Source organism: Sinohyriopsis cumingii, chromosome 6 (genome assembly GCF_028554795.1).
Source record: "Sinohyriopsis cumingii isolate HCF-2022 chromosome 6, ASM2855479v2, whole genome shotgun sequence".
Classification (NCBI taxonomy): domain Eukaryota; kingdom Metazoa; phylum Mollusca; class Bivalvia; order Unionida; family Unionidae; genus Sinohyriopsis; species Sinohyriopsis cumingii.
Genome location: NC_142966.1, coordinates 18985270 through 19009127, shown reverse-complemented (window position 1 = coordinate 19009127; position 23858 = coordinate 18985270). Strand labels below are relative to the sequence as shown.

The 23858-nt window shown below is 35.0% G+C and overlaps 1 protein-coding gene across 4 annotated transcripts in view; it reads right to left on the bottom strand.

Moving 5' to 3' along the window:
• The window catches only part of LOC149796455 (uncharacterized), an 86119-nt gene that overhangs the window by 18681 nt on the left and 43580 nt on the right, over nucleotides 1-23858 (bottom strand). For 3 of the 4 annotated variants that reach the window (XM_089961153.1, XM_089961156.1, XM_089961155.1), the window contains exons 6-8: nucleotides 15242-15315; nucleotides 5801-5898; nucleotides 1852-1929 (exon numbers count right to left, since the gene is read on the bottom strand). In XM_089961153.1, coding sequence (XP_089817279.1) covers nucleotides 1852-1929; nucleotides 5801-5898; nucleotides 15242-15315 — 250 coding nt within the window. The remainder of the gene's footprint in view (nucleotides 1-1851; nucleotides 1930-5800; nucleotides 5899-15241; nucleotides 15316-23858) is intronic. The other variant, XM_089961154.1, reaches the window with a different exon arrangement.

Genomic DNA, 23858 nt, shown 5'->3' with positions numbered 1-23858 from the left:
TGCAATCCATATTCTAAGTGAAAGCCCAGCAGTTGATTTAAGGCCAAAGGAAAGAATGGTGAATTGATAAATGGTGTGGTAGTAAGTGAAATTGAGAAACTTGCGAGATGGGGTTGATAGGGACATCAAAGTATGCATGTCAGATCAAGACTGACGGCATACTCACCCTGTCTGACGAAGAGGGCAGATTGAACTTGCCGTCTCCAACTTGAACTGGGTGAAGAAACTCCAGTTGATGGTGGGCCTCAACCTGCTGTTTGAAATCTGAGAAAGAAACAACTATGAGTAGAATGCTGGGGATTGTGGCCATTACACAAGGTTTTTGTTTTTGATGAGCTACCATATGTCCTGTTGTAGAAAGGCATCCATCTCCCAAACTGACGGTGTATTTATGATGAGGGGATTGTTGATGAACTAAAAACGAAGTCAGAAGTAATGGCCTGGATCAGCCTCCCCACTTTCTGAGGGAATGTGGAGGTCCAATGAGAGTTCAAAAATCAGTTTCATAGTGACAATGTGTAATTGCATTCTAGTGTTCGATTTTGGTCCCTGTGTGACTAGGGAGATCCCCGGCCATGAGGCCAATGAACAGCCTTTCACACTGACAGGGACTGAGTGGTTCCAAATGCCTGTGTGGGTTGAGTGGTGAGGTGGAGGGGCAGTTCCTGAGCTGCCTGCCTGTGCACTTCCTGTTCTTCCTCCAAAGCAACAATGATACAAACAGGGTCATCTGGAATGGGAGAGTATGATAAGGTAGGAGCGACGTGGATCACACACATGCACCACATTGCATCAAGAGTAGACTGGCCAAAGCTAAAGTTCTGTTGCATGCACTCTGCGTCGAGGCCTAACTGGGTTTACTTCCAGCTCTAGAGAAGACATAGCAGGTAGTATGAAGACTCATTTCCATCCTCAGTGAAACTTAGTAGCTCTCCCTTGTGGACAAGCACTGAACATATGGAAGTCCAGTTTGCCCAGCAAATGGTTGGACTGGAAGCTGGTGGTATAGAAGACGGTCTGGATATCACCGGTACCAGCTTCTCCAAAGGCCTGGTCCAACAGATTTTTCACTGAAATCATCATCATAGAAAGAGCATGTCACCAGTAAGTATGTTTGATGGATGGATATGTCACTAAGATCCCAATAAATCGGTGCTGGAGAAGACACTGCAACAAGACTTTCAAGACTGCTTCCATGATTTTCACTAAGGACCAACTAGATATCATAAAATGTCTTTGGACAGGAGGACTAGTAACAGCAAGATTTTCAAAATGGTCACTGTGGTGGCCATTTTAAAAGTGGGACCAACTATACACTGAAACGAATGTATGTGTAAATTTTCACAGCAATCCTCCTAGTAGTTTAGGACTTGTAGTGATAACAAACCTGTGCTATTGAAAAATATGTAACATCAAACTGATGGTCATTTCTATTAAAGTCAAACGGCAAGGTTTTATTTGAACAGGTCCCCAAAAAAGTCTTAAAGGATGTAATAGAACCTAGTTATTACAAGATCAATTTTTTTCTCCAAATACGGGCCTAGTCTCCACATATTTAGTTTTAAGGGTCTGATGTACTGACAGAAAGCAACAGAATTTAGAAAAATAATGCCTTGTGTGAAGGACTCATGTAATGTATCTACAGTATAGACCCTGAGACAATCATAAAATTATAGAATTTTTTTAATAAGTACTGGAGATAAGCTTTAATATATGGACAGCCTGAAGTAAAGCAGTATGCCTTCTTCAGCTACTGCAGTGGGGCACAACAAGAAAAAAATTAATTGAAAAACAAAGAATTAAGCACAAATTTGGAAGACTATTTAATAAAAGATGGAAGAAATGATATACCTGAAAGTTTGGAATCTGTGAACTACTGTCAGCTGTATCGGACTGGTAGTCTGACTTTCCATCCTCCTTTTTTACTTCCTTAGAAAAAAGGGAATTTGTCCATATATACAAACTTTTCTGGTTTTTATCATTTCAATAATCAACTTTAAGTACTTACACTTTTTGCTCAAGATCTTCTGAATTTAGAAACCAAAACAAATGTATAAGAAATTGTATATGTACAATACCTTCTTAAAGTTTCAATACAAATTAACTGTGCATACATACATAATGACTAGAGTAAGGCAGTAAACAAGATGCCCAGGTGGGTCTGAGATTACTCATCGGTTTGATATCTGTATAATAGCCATATGCAGAGCAGCTGGCCAACTAGAAGCTTTCTGTTGAAATTTCTTTCTATGCTGCTGACTGCATATGTAACAAAATCAATTACATTATAGTTTCTCATGTTTTTGTATCTTCATCCATATTTAACGGCACATCAGCATCAATCGTGCAATACTGAAAGTCCCCCTTTGTGTCAAAGTGGGTCAAATTCTGTTCAGAAATTTCTTCTGTAAATATTTGTGAACTGTTTAGTAACGAAAGCCATGTTATAAATAATTCACTCCTTCAAGCTAGGACAAATTTGATCCATATGTTAAGTAGCTTTATGGGAGAAGTTATGTAAGGTTTATCTGTTTTTATTAATGCTGGCATAAACTTAAAAGCTCTTAAAGCCAGAATGCTTTCTATTAAGCTTGGTCAATTTCTGTCAATTGGTTTTTGACAACAAGTTGTTTACGGGATTTTCCATTATTCTGAATGGTTCCATATTTAACAGCAAACTGGCTTCATTTGTATTAATTTCTGAAAGTCCTTATTACCAGAATGCTGTCATCTGTGGTCAATTTCTGAAAAGAAGTCATTTAAAGTTGTGTTTTTTTTAATACTAATGGCAGCCATATTAGATGGTAGATTGCCAGCATTGACCTTCATGCTAGGATACAATTTGTAAAAGCTGGTGAAATTCTATTAAGAAGTTTTTCTTCCAAAGTCATATCAAGTTTTTATTTCTAGTAATGACTGATATATTTGGTGGTTGAGTAACATCACTTGCACAACTTGAAAACACTCAATGCAAGATGTATCTTCTGTCAAATTTAGTCAAATTCAGTTAAGCAGCTTTTCAAAAGTTGCTATGTTTTTCTTTTTTAATTTTATGTTTGATCAGCATCATTTGTGTACTGCATATTGGGCTCACATTGTGTATGTCATGTCAGGATAATTTCTATCATATCTGGTCAAATTCTATTCAATGACTTTGGACAAAAATATTTTTAGTAAAGGTAGCCATATTTGATGATGGATTGGTATCATCTGTACAGATTTGAAATGCCAGGATGCTTTTTGTGAGGTCTGAACCATTAATTGACTTTGAACAAGAAATAATTTCATCATTTTTCTCTTTTTACTAATGGTAGCCATATTTGATTCCTGATTGTCATCACTGATACAAAGTCTTCATGCCATGTTGCTTTCTATTGGAGAAGAATTTGTTTACAGGTTTTTCTGTCCTTTAGTAATTGTGGCAGATAAGCATCATTTGCATAAACGTTAAAGGTCTTCACAACCAGATGCTTTCTGTCAAGTTTGGTTAAATTCATTCAATCCATTTTTTTTAAAATTTGCATTTGAGACATAGTTTAAAATAGCACTTGTTGACAAATGCAGTATACAAAATGGATGCAAGGCCATACCATAAGCTCACTTTTTCACTTCATTAATGTTTGCACACTACAAATGATTTGTATCCAACTGATTTTTCTGTGACCATGAAACCATTATTTCATGACAGACTGATAAAATCATTTCATCATTGCTTTTACTAATTAACAATGATTACAAAAAAGTCTTCAAAATAGTTAGAATAGACTGACGTTCTACCGCCCAAAAAATTTTGAAGGGAATTCATAGGTCTTTATTTTTATTCCTTCTCTCAGTTTTTAAGTGCTGAGTGTTGAAATCACCACGAATATTCTTCATAAATTCCAATATACCCAAATCTGGTAACAAAAATATTTTGAGTTCGCATGTTTGCAAGGTAAGTGCAGTACAAAAATATTTGCATTGCCTTTGACAATGAACCCTGCTTTCCTGGACTGAAGATCACTTAACTCCAAGCTGTAAAGAAATGCCCACAAATTACGATTGGTTTAATCAATAACAAGCTACATAACTGGCATCATTCAATGTATTCTTCAGATATATCCACAAAATGAATTTCATGAAAATCAGCTCACACTAACAATAAGAAGCCTTCCTTTCAAGATGGAAACCAATATGACTATATTGAATATATGAGGGTCACCATTTTCATGTAGAACCAACTAGAATCCAGCACATGCCTTTTAGTAGTTAAGTAGGTGTAGTGATGATAACTGCCAGCAAACTACAAATGATGGATTTGGTTTGCTTTTGTGCACTTAAACGCCAATTTTCAGCAAATTTTTCGGGCCATACACGGTCATCAGTATATCCAGTGGTGGAAATACCTGGATAAGAACCAATGACCCATGGAAACTGGTTACTGACTTTGGCTATATTGAGACTTGAACTCAGGCAAAGAGGTGAGACTTGATTGATCTGTCAAGGCATGTGCCTTAAACCACTCTGCTACTTGGGGCCCCTTTGATGACACATGCAAGTCTATCACATAAGAGAAGCATACAAGGATAATATTTGTTTTACTGAGAAAAGGGACATAATCATAAAAGCTGTCATTTTTGCTTTGTTCTAAAGGAACAAAAAATTGATTTGACATATTGTAATAGAATGAAAGACTTTGATCATTGATTTACGTAACTGAGAAAAGAATTAAAAAATTCCAATAAATACAAAATTTATAGAAGTTCAAATATTGCAAATATTTCATCTCATAGAAAATTCTTGGCTCCCAGATATTACTCATGCTGAATCATGAATCTGGTGTTTTACGCTCCCTTCAATATACCTGAACCTTTCTAAGTATATTAGGTGAACATGAATTTAATAAATTGGGTATTTCCTGCCTTGGTTTGGAATTAGCTATACTGTTTTAAATTAGATGGGGGATTTTATGAGCACTGTAAAAGACAAAATTTATTCTACATGTTTGAATTCTTATCAAGGAACATCTAAAACTTGAATCAACAGGATAGTTTCTATTGACTGAATGCACCATCAAACAATATGTACTGTACTTACAGACAGTGAAATTCACTAACAATGTTGAACTAAATGCTTTAAAATTAAATTGTTCTGCAAAATTTGCATGTATTTTAATTATTTCTTTAGGCATTTCACTTGTATTGTCCCCTTGCAATAAGACTGTTTAAAAGACTAGAAGTGAAATGCTTGATAATACTAGTTTTAAATGTAATAATCTTGAATGGTTAAATTTTAATGACAATAAAATCAAAGAGTTTGTGTGATTCATCTGATGAAATGAATACTTTTATAATGTATAGATACCTATACTGCTAGACGAATTTGATAAAAATTGATGCAACAAATTATACCTTTAAATTTAAATTTTTAAATTGCAATGTAAAATTCAATTTCTGGCAACAATTTTAAAAAAATCACCATGAGCTAAAGAGTTTTTGCAATTTCAATTTTAAATATAATTCTTTAAAAAAATAATTCAAGAAATATCCAAATTTTCCTTCAAAATTAATTTGTTAAAACTTCTAAGCATTAGACTGTGTAATGGGTGTATATGACATCACAGAATGATAGATTCTGAGACTGTATGATGTGCCAAGCTAGACGACTGATAGACAGGTTTTAAATGCACATAACTTTCAAACTTGGCAGAATATTTGAATTCTGTTTTCAGTTTTGGTATATTTCACAAACAACAAATTTCTGAGAGTCCATATTAACCATTTAAATGAATAAGTGTCTTCCTGTGGACAATTTGGTTTACCTTGTGTTTTTCATGTCTATGCTGATGGGACTTCAAACTATACTGGGTAGAAAATGCTCTTTGGCAACCATCTTCATGACACGAGTAGGGCTTTTCCCCTGAAATTACACGTATTGTTTTATGAAATTGAGCAATAATTTGGCTTTTTTTGTGTGTGTGGTGTGGATATTCAGACTTTTAATACATATATTCATTTTTCAGTAATAACCTCATGACTTTAAAGATTAGAAATCATATCTAAGCACATGCATAGCTTTTAAATGTGCACAAATAATTTGCATTAACATAATAGTCACTGGAAACTTTGTACAAATATTACAAACAGATGTACAAATACTTCTACTCAACATTTTCAGTAAATTATCAGTCTCGGTCTTTAAAATTATGCATTGAGAGATGGTTTCCTTTGTCCTAAATCATCATATATGAGATTAAGAGAATTTATGTTGTGGTTTGCACCAAGACAAGGAAATCCCAGTCAAGGGGTTACATTATTTGTATATAGCCTTGCAAGGAGACAAATAATGTAACCCTGTGGCTGGGATTTCCTTGTCTTAGTACAAACATGCAATTTTTTGCAGTTAAATTAAAATAACCCTGCACTTATGCAATTTAATTAACAGATTAAAAAAACAGTATTATTCATCAGGTATTATTATTGCTTCTCACTCTGTATAAAGGTTATTCAGGTTTTGTACTCTTTTATGAAAATCTGAATAATTATCTAAGTAAAATCTATTTACATATGTCATTCTTAGAAATAGAAGAAAAAAAATAAGAAAAAAGTTAAAACTGTTAGGTATTGGAAGTATTATGCAATGAGTGTCTTGAGCCACATGCTACTGTTGTTCAAAATACAGTACTGTGTATTTATATGAATATGTTAATGAGGGCAATTGGGAAACCTGATGACCCCCGAGTAAACAAGTTCTACACATGAGAAAATAGAAACAAAACCATCTGATATTATTACATTATTGTCACATTTAATCAATGGATGTCATATTAAAATAACAATAAATAATTAATATCTTTTATATGGATAACTTTTAACTGTCATCTGTTTTAATTCAGAAAAAGTTCTAAGGTAGGCAATGGTAAAATACATTACATTAATGGGTACAGACTACTGTATAGTTCTAAGTAAGAGTTCTAACTGTGTAGCAAAGGAGCAAATATCTAATTCATGATATTCTTAGAAATTAATATTTTCTTTTGTGAAAATATAGCAAGTGTTGCTATTATTAGTGTACCGATATGATACCTTGAAATATTCTTGTGGAATAGCATGTGGACTGATGAACTGAATGAACTACTCAGGTAAGTGCAGGAATTTTCATTTGTTTAAATTTTTTCACTCAAATGGCTCTGTTTAAGGGTGTTTGACAAAGTATGAAGACAAGTCTATATATAACACATTTCTAGTTGTTGTTGTCTTTGTGGTAGCCCCTGAAAGAATTTGAATTTTTCTTTGTTGTAATCAGTGATGTGTATAGTCTTTTTGCCTGGAACAGTGTTTTCTGTCATAGTTCGTTCTCCACACAGCATTGCAAATTGTATCCTATCTGTAGCTCAGTAAATTTTCAGGTCAGCATCATTAAATGTAGCTAAGAGTATCCAATTTGTTTCAAATGAGGTATTTACGACATATTACACCACTTCCTTGATAACTTGCACCCTGATAACTCGCAAACCCACTTATAATGCGGGATCAGGCATGGATCCCATTTTTAAATCAGAAAATACCTCAGAACTGATTCCTTATTGTTGAACTTGAAGAAAATCGTGTTCAAAATTGGTAATGGAAACTTTGATATATCGTTCATTTTATCGTCGAAAACAGTAGATAGGACCAAGAAATTGTAATCAACATTATGTAATATCAACTTTAAAAAGAAGTCATAAAATCTGTTACATTTTCTTTCCAAATGACATTATTACCACCATAATAAACAATATTCCAGGAAATTATCATCAATGAAAATGTCACTTATGCTTAGTGGAGGCAGTACTTTAATAAACAAATATCAATTAAATATATTTTTTATTAACTGAAATTTGTGTTCTAGTTTGGTCTTATAGTTCCTTTTAGGTGTAAATGCAATGTATCCTCTTGTAATTAAACATAAAACATGTCAATCTACTGTAACAGCTATGTCAGCGAGTGTTTCTCTGAAAACCTAATAAAGTGTTGACCATGTTTTGATATTGGACTAGCGGAAGCATTTGTTGTATTGTTGCACTAAATAAAAAGCTAGCCTCTTTTTCTATTATCATGTTAATTACATCTTCTGAATCAGAGGAGGTGGAATTAACGAAAAAGTTAAAAGGCATACAAAACCTACATGCTTAAGAACCAGAGGTCCTGGTCATGTCGGGTAACTCATTTCAGTCGATCAATCGAACAATGTTATAAATTTTATTGTGCAAGTAATCTAATTAAACTACCTTAAATTAACCTACTCAATCATAACTGATTAAAAATAGCATGGCAATCAAGCAAAATGAGTACTTCGTAAAATAAAGAGCTTTGTTTCACAGATACAGATAATTGTGTGGAAAATGAGTTTCAGAGAATTCCTGAATTTGCATCTAGAGATATTCTCAAGGATGATAAGAAGTTTCACTGTTACTTGCAATGAAATCACGTCATCAACATGTTACTAATTGAACAATTAAAAAATTGAGTTTCGACATAGATGACAGTCTCATGAAATGTTGCATCTTTTTTATAAAAAGGATTCTTGTTTGTAGTGTATCAACAGTTAGTATAGTTTCTTGCTTGGAAGATCCTTTTTTTGAAAATACTATCCATAACACTCCTGGAACCAGACTAATCAACAAAACAAAAAGCTGTGATGTAATACACAAACGTTTTTGCACACCATGTTGGTTGTTGAAACCAGTTGGAATCATGTTATCAATCGTTCAGATGCTGGACATTTTAAAAATAAACATAATTTATAGAGAATAATGAACAACTTCATCAAAAAAAGCATTACTGACAATTATTCTCAACACGATTATAAAACAAGGATTGAGTCATTAAACAGTCCAGTTCCCATGCACCCCAAGGTTCTCTGGATGTCTAGTGTATTTTTTTGAGGTTCCCCAGTAAGTCGCGCTCTTGCTTATAGTGTGGTCTATATTTTGGGACCATGATGTGTGCAAGTTATAGAGGGAGAGGTGTAGGTACTTTTAACTACACTTAATGGCACTGACCTGAAAACTTACTGCATCAGGCCAACAGATAGGATAAAATTCACCATGCTGTGTGGAATGAACTACAGTTTCTAGCATAAAACCAAATAGCTTGACTTTGTGTGCATGTGTCTTTTCAAAATATTGTACATGTACATGGCATGAGGGACCTTAAGTTGCTATATGGGTTGTTTGTGTTATATATCTATTGTTGTTGTTTGATTTTAGAACAACTTCATCAGGCACAGCAGAAAGCAACGAGTGTTTCTTCTTTTAAAAAGTGGTTCCTCGAGAATGGCACCATAACTGAGATGACCTGACTGAGACAACCAGACTGAGATAGGAAAAGTTAATTGGCAAAATGGCTAGATTTCTCTGTCTCAATGTCGAGAAATTAATTCTGAAGGATTACTGCACATTAGATCACTATCCCATTTAACAATAAAGGTACCTCCATGCTCATCCACCATTTTCCCATAATTTTTGGAAAATATCTTACAAGGTTATCTCAGTCTGATAATAAACAAAGGATAGCTATCAGGTCTTGAGAGAAATACCGTAATATTACCATCATCTGTGTTATGATACATCCATTTGTCACTTTGTATGTGAGTAAATTATGATGAACTTGCATTTGCCAGTGTAGATTACTGCTTACCAGTAGTATTTGCTCTGTAATAGTGAATGTACATTTCTTTGCATAATGTGAATAAAAATATCAATAGTTTTGGCTTTTCAAAAAGTAATTTTTCATTGATAATTAAATTTGTGGAATCTGAAAGGACCATATTCTTTCCCCATTCTTTGCTGGAAGATAAAATTAACCAAAACTGGTAGCCTGCAAAAAATAGCAAATCCAAAATCTGACATAAAAATATAACAGATTTATCTACTTGCAAGTGTCAATAATTTTAACAATAAACTGAATTATACATTCTTTTAGATCTAGTCCTACTGCAAACTGCACAGATCCAGATATGCCAGCATATAATGTGCCAGCAGATCTGGATGTATACAGTAGAACACAGATCCTGGCCTCCCAGCTCAATTATGCAACAGCAGGACAGAGTCAATGTTGTCTGCAGTTGGATTCAGCTTATAAATGAGCATGTATGGTAGTTTTCAAGTTGCACCATGTGACCACTAAAATGGTTAGGGTCCATAAAACCTGACCATGTTATGTCCTAAACAGTGTTATAACCAGCCAAGTCAGTTAGTTGTAGAAAATGATGCAAGCAGCACCAAAAGCAATGACAGGAGGAGGAGGAGGAATAAAGTGTGCACAAAACTAAGTGCTTCATTAGTACAGTTACCATCTTAAATCAATGCATATTAAATAAGAAATACACATGCAATAAAACCATAGAGACTGCATATATGTTTTACTTTATTCAGAGAACAACACACTGGTACCTGTACATGTATACATGTCTAATACATGGCATGATGGGGATCAACACTATGTATTCACCCTCAAAAATATCTATACTGATATAAGATATTCAATAATTTTTCATACATCATTATATGTCTGAATTCAGTTGGAAAAAAATAATAGAAATTTTGCATAAGGAAGACAAAGCACATTTATGTCTCAGTAAGTAGCAAAGTAAATAAAGTGTCTGTATAAATTTCATACTGATAAAATGTTCTCAATTGTGAACCATAATAATTTATTTTATTTTTTTAATGGATTGATTTTCATCTACTTTCTGTGACAGTAACATTTGCTGTCTTCGGACAGTAAACTTGTTAATACATAAATCTCTAGACAACTGATTGTTTAGCACTGGATATAATCCTAACCAGGGGTTCAAGCTTCTCTTTACTAGTAAAGTTTTATATTTGCTTGTACCATTATCCATTGTACATGTCCACTTATTAACACTTTTACACCTATTCATCAGAACAACAACAAAAATAATTTTCAATCAACAATGGGGGCATTTTTATATTGGATGACATTATTCACTGATCAACTGATTGTGCCTAACAACTACTGCCAAGCTATGTGCATGTGTTGGTGGCTTTTGTGTTTTGATGTTTTACAAATTTGCCCAGTAATTTGAAAACGTATTAGTTCTGTTGCTTCGATGATTAGAAATGTACTTAAATTAATGGATTTGTAAATTCATGTTATAATCTTTTATCAACCACCGCATTGTCTGGCATTTGGTAGTGTATGCATTATAAATAACAAACATATATCATCTATTGATTGTGCAACAATTGTACACAGAATACACGGAACACAAATAAAGAAGAATTAATGGCTTTATTATTCATGGATAACTCAAAAGTAAGATTAACACTTATGATCCGACATCTTTCAACAACAAACTAAGATCAAAGTTCTCAAATGGTCCAGCCATTGGTTCAGATAATTGTATTTCCAATAATGTTTTATCCTGAAACAAAACTTAAAGAACTTGGTGAAATTTTTAAAATTTAAGAAGCTTTGCAACAACTGTGTTACATTTAATTTTGTGATCTTATCCCCACAATGGTGATAAACTTCTTACAAATTATTTTTTTGTACTTATAAGGAAAATTATTATTTCATGTACAAGAAAAACACATGTACAGTAAATTTCAGGAGCCATGCCACAGTCATCTTATACGAGTTTATATGTGATCTCTTCCACAAACTGATAATACATTTATTATATATTATTTCTCATACTTTAAAAAAAAATTGTGTATAAAAATTTCCAGTAAATGAACATTTGGGAAAACACCATGATCTTCAAATTCATGTTATAAGAGACCATGCTACAAGCAGTCACACTGTACCATAATACAGGGCTGGTAACAATGCAACAAATTGCTATTAAAAAAGAGAATATTCTTACAGGCTATACTGTTAAACCTCTAATCACTAATTCATCGAAACCTTGTATATAACATATTGGGTATTCATGTCATTATCAATAACTAAGATTTTCTGTGATTCTGACATTACAGATAATGTTTTAGTGGAAACTCACTTGTGGTATAATTCAGTCTATCTCTGCCAAATAAGTTCTGCATTTAAATTTTCTGAACTCTTATTGTAACAGTAAGAAAGTTTAAGTAAAGAGAAAAACTTTCAAATAATTTGTTTGTATTTTCTGAGCTATATCTCAAACAACTTACTCCTATGAGTAAAATTAAAGCTGTTATGTAGCATCACACATGAACATTAACTACTCCCATAAATTCATAAGATTACCGGTTTAACTGCATTTGGTTCTCGTATTTAACTTCATTCATCTGGCCTATTCTGAAATTTAACTTTGATTCATCTGGCCTGTTCTCAAATTGAACTTGACTCATCTGGCCTGTTCTCAGATTTAACTTTACTCATCTGGCCTGTTCCCAAAATTATCTTTACTCATCTGGCCTGTTCCCAAAATTAACTTTACTCATCCAGCCTGTTCTCAAATTTAACTTTACTCATCTGGCCTATTCTGAAATTGAACTTTTATTCATCTGGCCTGTTCTCAAATTGAACTTTACTCATCTGGCCTGTTCTCAAATTTAACTTTACTCATCTGGCCTGTTCTCAAATTTAACTTTACTCATCTGGCCTGTTCTCAAATTTAACATTATTCATCTGGCCTGTTCTCAAATTTAACTTTACTCATCTGGACTGTTCTCAAATTTAACTTTATTCATCTGGCCTGTTCCCAAAGTTAACTTTACTCATTTGGCCTGTACTCACATTTAACTTTCTTCATCTGTCCTATTCTCAAATTGAACTTTACTCATCTGGCCTGTTCTCAAATTTAACTTTACTCATCTGGCCTGTTCCCAAAATTATCTTTACTCATCTGGCCTGTTCTCAAATTTAATTTACTCATCTGGTATGTTCTCAAATTTAATTTTTACTCATTCAGCCTGTTCTCAAATTTAACTTTACTCATCTGGCCTGTTCTCAAATTTAACTTTATTCATACGGCCTGTTCCCAAATTTAACTTTACTCATATGGCCTGTTCCCAAATTTAACTTTACTCATCTGTCTTTCCCAAATTTAACTTTACTCATCTGTCTTATTCTCAAATTTGACTTTACTCATTCAGCCTGTTCTCAAATTTAATTGAACTCATCGGGCCTATTCCCGAAATTATCTATACTCATCTGGCCTGTTCCCAAATTTACCTTAAAGGACTCATGGTACTAACTCAACTCCAATGGTAAACATATGGAAACACTATCATATTCAAAATTCAATAACTTAAAGTTTCTGGGTGTTGATGATGAGACCTATAATTCACCACGCACAACTAACCTTGGTGCAAGCTAATGTGTGGAGAACACCATATGAGCCGTGGCATTTTGTTTATCTATATGTGCATGGAACACATGTTACTGATTTTGCACCAAATGAATCATGTGCTACTTTCATTACTGAGTACTCCTAAGTCAAGCCTGTAAAAATACTAAAATTGCATCAGTGGAATTTTGCCTATATTTTTTTAAAATTACATGTAGGATAAGCTCTCAAAAGATATTTTTACAAAAATTTTAATTTTCGTTATTAACCACTTATGGACCATCGTAAATAGTCTATTATTTGTTCACCCATTTCTAGACTGGTTCACAGTTCTTCCATATAATTAGTACCGTGTGTCCTGAAGCATCTGGCTTGTTCCCAAATTTAACTTTAAGCATCTGATCTGTTATATGAGTTTGTCATTAACAATGTTGTACATATGAGAGAATATTGTTATCTCTTCAACTGAATCTGTTTTTTTAAAGCTGTAAAATATAAATTTTGGGAAAAAAATCAGTATTAGACATAGACTCACACAAAACACAGCATCTCTGTCAATTATATGCTTATGTTATAACCAAAAAACAGGGTCAACACTAGGGGGCATTCAGGAAAAATAGTTGCCCCAGTGCCTGTAATTTTACATATATATGCAGAAAAAGAAAATCTTAGTTTCCCTGGTCCAGACTCAATGCCCCCCCCCCCTTGGTAAACCACTCAAAACTTCTGCATTATCAGTTCAATACCAAATTTATTGTCTGTTTTCTGCTCGAAGAGCAAAACTGTTTTAACATGAGTGTTTTAATGTCCAACTGTTTTGTCAATTTAATGATTTATGTCCACATTTAGGTTCCTATCTATGACATTCCTGATGAAATACTGAAATATGAAGTTGGATTTTTTGTTGTTCTTGTTTTAGGGTTTAACTTCATTTTTCAGCACACGATAGGCTATACATGGCGGCCAGTATTAATGGTGGAGGAAGAACCCAGGAAAACCCTGGAAAGAACCACCGACCCATGAGAAGCTACTGGCAAGCTTTTTCACATACCCACAAGGGCTGAATCCGAGACTTGAATCCACGCAGACAGAGGTGAGATGGCAGTGATACATGTCAACTCAAGTTTTTCATCTTAATAAAATGACAGCCAGTGTCAACTAAATCATGTCAACTCAAGTTTCTTTGCTAAAATCTTAGTAAGCAGAGTTTCATTGTTTGGAGTGACTTTGAAATACTGGTAGGTGGCGTTGTGACTGTTTACTAAGCTCAATATAAGCTACATTACAGACATTGCAAAAATGTATAGCTTTTTATTTAGAAGTACAAATTAGTTCAAACTTGGGAAATGTCAATGTATTGATTTTTCCCCATATATGACATTTCAGCCTTCCCCAGGGGAAGGAGCCAAAATGCATATCCACATGACAAGCACATAGACAAGAAAACTATGCTGATGCAAATTACATCCATTGATTTAGGCAATCAGTTTTGGGCAGACAGGTGAAGGGACAAACAAATGGGCAGAGAGACAGATGTACATGCAGAGAGACAGATGTACATGCAGAGCGCACTACAACATCACCGATGCTAAAGCATTACCTATTTAATTGCAATCATATAAACAGTTCATCTGAGGAGTTGAGGGGGAACAGAGACAATAAGTCATTTTAGTTTTTTATATTACAAAGAAAATAAAACCAAATGTGAATATATTAGTAAGATGATACAGGAAGGAAAACTTTCAGAAGAAAATTTCCTCATATATTTTGTTTAAAGAAATCTCTCCAAATGAAAAGGTTTCAAAACACTGGCATATCCATCAAGTTTGGAAGGCAATATGTGGACAAAGGTTAATTTTGCTATAGACTTGATTTAACATAATTTTGGGGTAAATAATCCATGCAAAATAAAGACATCTGAATTAACAATAATGTTGAGTCTAAATATGGGATTATGCAAACAAATGTAAGCTAATGCTGTTACCTGTGTGTGTTCGTTTATGAGTTTTAAGGTGGTGACTAGCCATAAATTTCTTCCCACAGCCATCTTCCTCACACCTACATGATAAAATTGATTATATGAGTATACAATAGCTGAGGGTTTGCACCATGTATTACAATGAACCATTTACAACTGTTATTTATAAATTCTATGTACCAGCAGTATTTTGGTTAGCCACAGACACAAAATGTAACTTACATTTAGCATTATTTTTGTCCACTGCTAGTTCAAAACATACACAATTGAATCCAGAATTTTAAAAAAGACTGGCAGTAAGTGGTTCTGTTTGGTAAGAGGTACTGACCTTCAACATAAAAGCAAATAAATATATGCTACTGTATTTACTTATCCATGTATAATTAACATAATTAACAACTACAAAAAGTGCTGACTCAGATACCCTGTCATATAATGCATGGTGTGGCAGAATATGGAATATGCTGTTACATCGTAATCATATTGATCTTCTGGTGTTATTTTACATGGGCAGTGTGAAGAATTATCAGACTGGTTGCTATTATTCTGCTGCATATCAAAAGAAACCCGTTTAAAGATATGTACATGTTATATTCCAGCAAACATGGTACAATAAAATCTCAATGTAATAATAAACCCAAGGCCCCACCACATATTATTTCAATATAGAAATGGTTAAATACCATAAAAAAGTACGAAGTTGTACTTAGTGGTGTTCTTGAAACCATGTGTCTTTTCATGTACACTGCTATAGTACATGAAAGCATGTTTTGACACTGCTAAATCAAGATGCCCATGCACCTGAGATCATTTATCTGACATGTTTTACCTAATAAACAAATGCAAAAGCATGTTTTGACACTGCTAAATCAAGATGCCCATGTGCCTGAGATCATTTATCTGACATGTTTTACCTAATAAACAAATGCAAAAGCATGTTTTGACACTGCTAAATCAAGATGCCCATGCGCCTGAGATCATTTATCTGACATGTTTTACCTAATAAACAAATGCAAAAGCATGTTTTGACACTGCTAAATCAAGATGCCCATGTGCCTGAGATCATTTATCTGACATGTTTTACCTAATAAACAAATGCAAAAGCATGTTTTGACACTGCTAAATCAAGATGCCCATGTGCCTGAGATCATTTATCTGACATGTTTTACCTAATAAACAAATGCAAAAGCATGTTTTGACACTGCTAAATCAAGATGCCCATGTGCCTGAGATCATTTATCTGACATGTTTTACCTAATAAACAAATGCAAAAGCATGTTTTGACACTGCTAAATCAAGATGCCCATGTGCCTGAGATCATTTATCTGACATGTTTTACCTAATAAACAAATGCAAAAGCATGTTTTGACACTGCTAAATCAAGATGCCCATGTGCCTGAGATCATTTATCTGACATGTTTTACCTAATAAACAAATGCAAAAGCATGTTTTGACACTGCTAAATCAAGATGCCCATGTGCCTGAGATCATTTATCTGACATGTTTTACCTAATAAACAAATGCAAAAGCATGTTTTGACACTGCTAAATCAAGATACCCATGCGCCTGAGATCATTTATTTGACATGTTTTACCTAATAAACAAATGCAAAAGCATGTTTTGACACTGCTAAATCAAGATGCCCATGTGCCTGAGATCATTTATCTGACATGTTTTACCTAATAAACAAATGCAAAAGCATGTTTTGACACTGCTAAATCAAGATGCCCATGTGCCTGAGATCATTTATCTGACATGTTTTACCTAATAAACAAATGCAAAAGCATGTTTTGACACTGCTAAATCAAGATGCCCATGCGCCTGAGATCATTTATCTGACATGTTTTACCTAATAAACAAATGCAAAAGCATGTTTTGACACTGCTAAATCAAGATGCCCATGTGCCTGAGATCATTTATCTGACATGTTTTACCTAATAAACAAATGCAAAAGCATGTTTTGACACTGCTAAATCAAGATGCCCATGTGCCTGAGATCATTTATCTGACATGTTTTACCTAATAAACAAATGCAAAAGCATGTTTTGACACTGCTAAATCAAGATGCCCATGCGCCTGAGATCATTTATCTGACATGTTTTACCTAATAAACAAATGCAAAAGCATGTTTTGACACTGCTAAATCAAGATACCCATGCGCCTGAGATCATTTATTTGACATGTTTTACCTAATAAACAAATGCAAAAGCATGTTTTGACACTGCTAAATCAAGATGCCCATGTGCCTGAGATCATTTATCTGACATGTTTTACCTAATAAACAAATGCAAAAGCATGTTTAGACACTGCTAAATCAAGATGCCCATGTGCCTGAGATCATTTATCTGACATGTTTTACCTAATAAACAAATGCAAAAGCATGTTTTGACACTGCTAAATCAAGATGCCCATGCGCCTGAGATCATTTATCTGACATGTTTTACCTAATAAACAAATGCAAAAGCATGTTTTGACACTGCTAAATCAAGATGCCCATGCGCCTGAGATCATTTATCTGACATGTTTTACCTAATAAACAAATGCAAAAGCATGTTTTGACACTGCTAAATCAAGATGCCCATGTGCCTGAGATCATTTATCTGACATGTTTTACCTAATAAACAAATGCAAAAGCATGTTTTGACACTGCTAAATCAAGATGCCCATGTGCCTGAGATCATTTATCTGACATGTTTTACCTAATAAACAAATGCAAAAGCATGTTTTGACACTGCTAAATCAAGATGCCCATGCGCCTGAGATCATTTACCTGACATGTTTTACCTAATAAACAAATGCAAAAGCATGTTTTGACACTGCTAAATCAAGATGCCCATGTGCCTGAGATCATTTATCTGACATGTTTTACCTAATAAACAAATGCAAAAGCATGTTTTGACACTGCTAAATCAAGATGCCCATGTGCCTGAGATCATTTATCTGACATGTTTTACCTAATAAACAAATGCAAAAGCATGTTTTGACACTGCTAAATCAAGATGCCCATGTGCCTGAGATCATTTATCTGACATGTTTTACCTAATAAACAAATGCAAAAGCATGTTTTGACACTGCTAAATCAAGATGCCCATGTGCCTGAGATCATTTATCTGACATGTTTTACCTAATAAACAAATGCAAAAGCATGTTTTGACACTGCTAAATCAAGATGCCCATGTGCCTGAGATCATTTATCTGACATGTTTTACCTAATAAACAAATGCAAAAGCATGTTTTGACACTGCTAAATCAAGATGCCCATGCGCCTGAGATCATTTATTTGACATGTTTTACCTAATAAACAAATGCAAAAGCATGTTTTGACACTGCTAAATCAAGATGCCCATGTGCCTGAGATCATTTATCTGACATGTTTTACCTAATAAACAAATGCAAAAGCATGTTTTGACACTGCTAAATCAAGATGCCCATGTGCCTGAGATCATTTATCTGACATGTTTTACCTAATAAACAAATGAAAAAGCATGTTTTGACACTGCTAAATCAAGATGCCCATGCGCCTGAGATCATTTATCTGACATGTTTTACCTAATAAACAAATGCAAAAGCATGTTTTGACACTGCTAAATCAAGATGCCCATGTGCCTGAGATCATTTATCTGACATGTTTTACCTAATAAACAAATGCAAAAGCATGTTTTGACACTGCTAAATCAAGATGCCCATGTGCCTGAGATCATTTATCTGACATGTTTTACCTAATAAACAAATGCAAAAGCATGTTTTGACACTGCTAAATCAAGATGCCCATGTGCCTGAGATCATTTATCTGACATGTTTTACCTAATAAACAAATGCAAAAGCATGTTTTGACACTGCTAAATCAAGATGCCCATGTGCCTGAGATCATTTATCTGACATGTTTTACCTAATAAACAAATGCAAAAGCATGTTTTGACACTGCTAAATCAAGATGCCCATGTGCCTGAGATCATTTATCTGACATGTTTTACCTAATAAACAAATGCAAAAGCATGTTTTGACACTGCTAAATCAAGATGCCCATGTGCCTGAGATCATTTATCTGACATGTTTTACCTAATAAACAAATGCAAAAGCATGTTTTGACACTGCTAAATCAAGATGCCCATGTGCCTGAGATCATTTATCTGACATGTTTTACCTAATAAACAAATGCAAAAGCATGTTTTGACACTGCTAAATCAAGATGCCCATGTGCCTGAGATCATTTATCTGACATGTTTTACCTAATAAACAAATGCAAAAGCATGTTTTGACACTGCTAAATCAAGATGCCCATGTGCCTGAGATCATTTATCTGACATGTTTTACCTAATAAACAAATGCAAAAGCAGTAGGTCAATTAATCTCAGCAGAACGCAGTCCAACCAAATTAGCTGTAAAAATAGTTAACGTCCAGAACAGATGTTTTGATGTTCTAACACACTAAACGGTGTGTGTGTGTGATACGGATTTTTATCATAGCTTTAACAATTTTTCAGTCATATCGCTATGATGTCTGCAATGTGGCAGTTTATAGTAATGTCTAGCACTGGGGGATCATACCGTAGACATGTAGCATGATGTCCCCTCCAGTCACATTCTCCTGACACCATGCAAAGTAGTCCTAACACTAACGTCTTAATACTGAGCGCCTAGCGAGGTAGCTGTTAGTACCATTTTTATAAATCTTTGGTATTACTCTGCTGGGGATCGAACCCACAACCTCCCACATCCAAAGTGGACGCTCTAACCACTAGGCCACCAGAGTGGTCTGAGTTGACATCTATAATTGCTTGAGGTTTTTATGTAGGTAGCAATGTTGAATATCCAACCAGCAATTAAAGTTAACATTTATAATTGATGGCTGGATATTCAACATTGCTACCTACATAAAAACCTCAAATCCATACAAAATATTGCCTTCATGTGTTTTTTTCATACATTTTACATGCAGATGTTACAAAATATTGCCTTTACTTGATTTTTTTCATACATTTTTACATCCAGATGTTACAAAATACCACTATCATACTTGTCACATTTATTTGCAAATCTGACTGGCAAAATGATGGAAACAAAATGTGAACAATACTTAATAAAGGCCTTTATTTGGAAAAATTTGTCAGAAAGAGTCACACAGTATTTATTGCTGTGTGTACATTCATATATTTTTACAGTTAACCAGGAATTAAGGCAGAAAAAGCATCTAGGATTGGTTGAAAACTTGAGATTTTGTCTGTTTAGAGTTTTGACCACTCCACTGGCCTAGTGGTTAGAGGATCTGCCGTGAATGCAGGAGTGAGCAGCTACCGTGAATGCGGGAGTCACGGGTTCGGGTTGTATTTACAACCACTGATGCACTGAAGCATACATTTCATGAAAAATACGAAGTGTTTCCACACACACCATCTAAACCGTTTCATAACTCATCATCAGTATTGTTGTATACATCATGAATATCTTCAAATAGTTCAGTGTATGATGTCCACAATGTCATAGGTGAGCAACTGCTGACAAATCTATACTGCCTCGTTAATGGCTTCAGGTGTGTTGTTGCCCACATTAACTGATCCCACAAGAGTTTAAAGCTGTACCAATATCACTTTTTGCCGATTATGCCAATACCACATATAGCCAATTATTAAAATTGCAGATACTAATTATGAGACCGATTATTTCATTATTATTACTGGTTCAGAAGCATAAGCCTATTAGTTTAATGCAAGCAGGTATTTTGCCATGTGAGTTATAACAAGGTTGTTTATGCAGCAAGTGAATTTGAACTTCTATACAAAAACAAACAGAAACCGGATAAGAAGTACATTGCTATTTATAGAAAACAACAATCACACAAACACAAAACTGGAAAAAAACTTTAAAACTAACACTGATAAAACGTATAGCTTGCCAATTAAAGATAAAAATGAATGAAAATGTATTAAGCTAGTCTTTTAACTTACTTTCAGTGATGCAGGTCGCCATACTAGATTTCAATAAATGACTAAAAAATGTTAATAGCAATAGTCAAATAATAATTAAAATTAATAATATGCTTGCTTTAAGATTAAAGTTAGACGTCACTGTATGCTGGCTGCAGCTAATACTGAAAGCCTATTTGAGGTAGGTTGTATTTAAGCAACAGTAACATTTCTACCTTCTCATCAAGTAATGATCCACAATGATAGGATAAATTCTGGCCTGCACCACTAAATAGCTTCATGCTCGGAAAGCTTGAAGCTGGTGCAGACAAAGAGCATCTAGCTAATTTGTCCAAGTAGAGGAACTGAAACATGTGAGCATTCCACCAGCCGTATATGTCTTCTTGTGGCAACAGATTGCTGGCCAGATGCAATTCAAGCATTGAGTCAACGGCGTCATCTACGTGGGTTGTTTCATTGATGGTACCAGGGCTGAGCAAATCCCATAGCCCGACGTCCTGGACTAGTAATTTTTGAAGTTGGACAAGTAAAATTTTCCAAGTCGCTAGCCCAGGACAAGTGCTTTTTAAAAAAGTCGGGCTAGTCCTTATTTTCGTGCTTTAATCACTATATCTGCCTTTATTTGGCCAATCATGCCCTCTGGGCATACTGAATACTTGATTCTACCCCTCTTCGTGTATACATTTACATCCTGTTACCGCTTGGCTGCATACTGGGCTAAGCAACCAAATTATTGGCAAAGTGTAAGGTGGGACTAGTGAAGAGAAAGGTGGGACTAGTGAATTTTCTGAAACCACTTGTCCTGGACTAGTAGTTTTATAAAAAAATTTGCTCAGCCCTGGGTACGGACAGGTTCGTCACAGCCACAGAAAACAAATCACAGATACACGACATTGATGGTCCAGTGACATTTGTTTCAGTTTCAGATATTCTTTTTTGGTTGAGGGTTCGTCCTGCTTGTCAGCTGGCACAACTATGATGCATTCTTCTCTAAGCCATTTTTTGGATCTGGTCACAAGTAATTCTTTGCTGAATAGGCAATGTTTGAATCATGGATACAAGATGGTGGCTAAGACAAGCCTCTTGTTGCTGGCAATGTCAGAAAAGCGTACCTTGACTCACTTCACACCCTCGAGCCAGCAACATTCAGAGCATTTTCAGCGTAGGAAGAATGATGGATACTGATGTTTGGCTATCACTTACTTTCTTGATAATGTCTGTGAATGGGCCTAACATGCCCACAATATTGTTAATTAAGTCCCACTGTTGTTAGACTAGGCAGGTCATAGAGAGTAGCCTAAGCCCCCAAGACTTGTTTTTGTTCATATAATGAAACCTACATATTGCATGCAGAATTTCAGCGTGTCTGGACATCCTGGACAAGTTTCTTATGGGCAACGACAAATGTTTCCTGCTGCTCTTTGAGCTGCTGTTGTGCTGGAACTTGCTGACTATGGATCATGAGATTGCCATAACATCTTTGAAAGCTCGTTGCGACAGAATGCCATCACTGACGAGGTGTGTGTGTGCAAAACAGCTGATGCTGTCGAGTTCAGCCAGATGCATTGCTTTAACCATGTCTGCACCTCTGTTACGCAGAAGAATATGGATACAAGTTCTGGGAATGTTGTATTCCTCACATAATTTGTCCAGTTTGCTCACCAAATATTCTTCTGTGTGTGATTCTTTGAGAGGAGTTGCTGCTAAAATCACCTGTTGCTGCTAAAATCACCTGTTTCCACTGAAAGTCTTCTATAAGCCAGTGTGTTGTAACACTTGACAAGGGTACGCTGATGTGTGGGTCTGACCACGCATTAGAGGTCAAACTTTGGTCAAATTAGGCAGAAACTAAATCACGCACCTTGCTTTGTATTGCCTTATGCATGTCAGGTATCAAAGAGGTCAAAAAGTACTTCTGACTTGGAACTGAATAGTGTGGTCCTGCCTTGGCCATCAGACATCGAAATCCAGTGTCTTCAACAATGGAAAATGGTCACACGTCTACTGCCATGAACTCTGCAATAGCTTTGTGCCAACTGATAGCTCTTGGGTCATCAAATGCAAATGTCTGCTTCCGGTTCAGCATGGCACCAACAGTCAAGAGTACGAGGAGTTGCTGCAGCTGCTGAGGTAATCCTTTTCTTTTTTTATCTGCCAGAAACAGGCCATGTTCAATGATGTGCTTGCAGCGCAAGTGCTGGACAAGATTTGATGTTGTATAATTTTTAGAATCCTTTCCACCTCTGGAAATACATGCTTTGGAAAGTGTGCAATTGCTTTGGACTTGTTGACTGCATTTACTTTGAAGTAATTCCAGACTAGACTTGATTGTTTCGAGTTCAACATTATGCATAGGTTTGGTTTTATATTTAATCGCTAGTCAATATTAATATTCTAATTGATTCGCGCTCTTGAAATAATGTTTTAAATCAAGCAAGTTACTACTAGGTTATCCAAGTGGCTGACTGGTTGCACAAACCATGCTGCAAGTCGCACACTGAAGCAGCTCAGCAGCTGAGGTAACGTTGATCGCACTGGCATACCAATATCAATGCTGCATAAAATTTGTATGTCAGCGTTCAGCTGCTTTTGCGTGCGACTGCTATTTGTTGATTAGCAGCATTGCAGGACTGGCAAAAGAACAGATTAACTATAGACAGTCATAGTTTCATAGCAGTTGGAAATTTCCTGCTGTGATT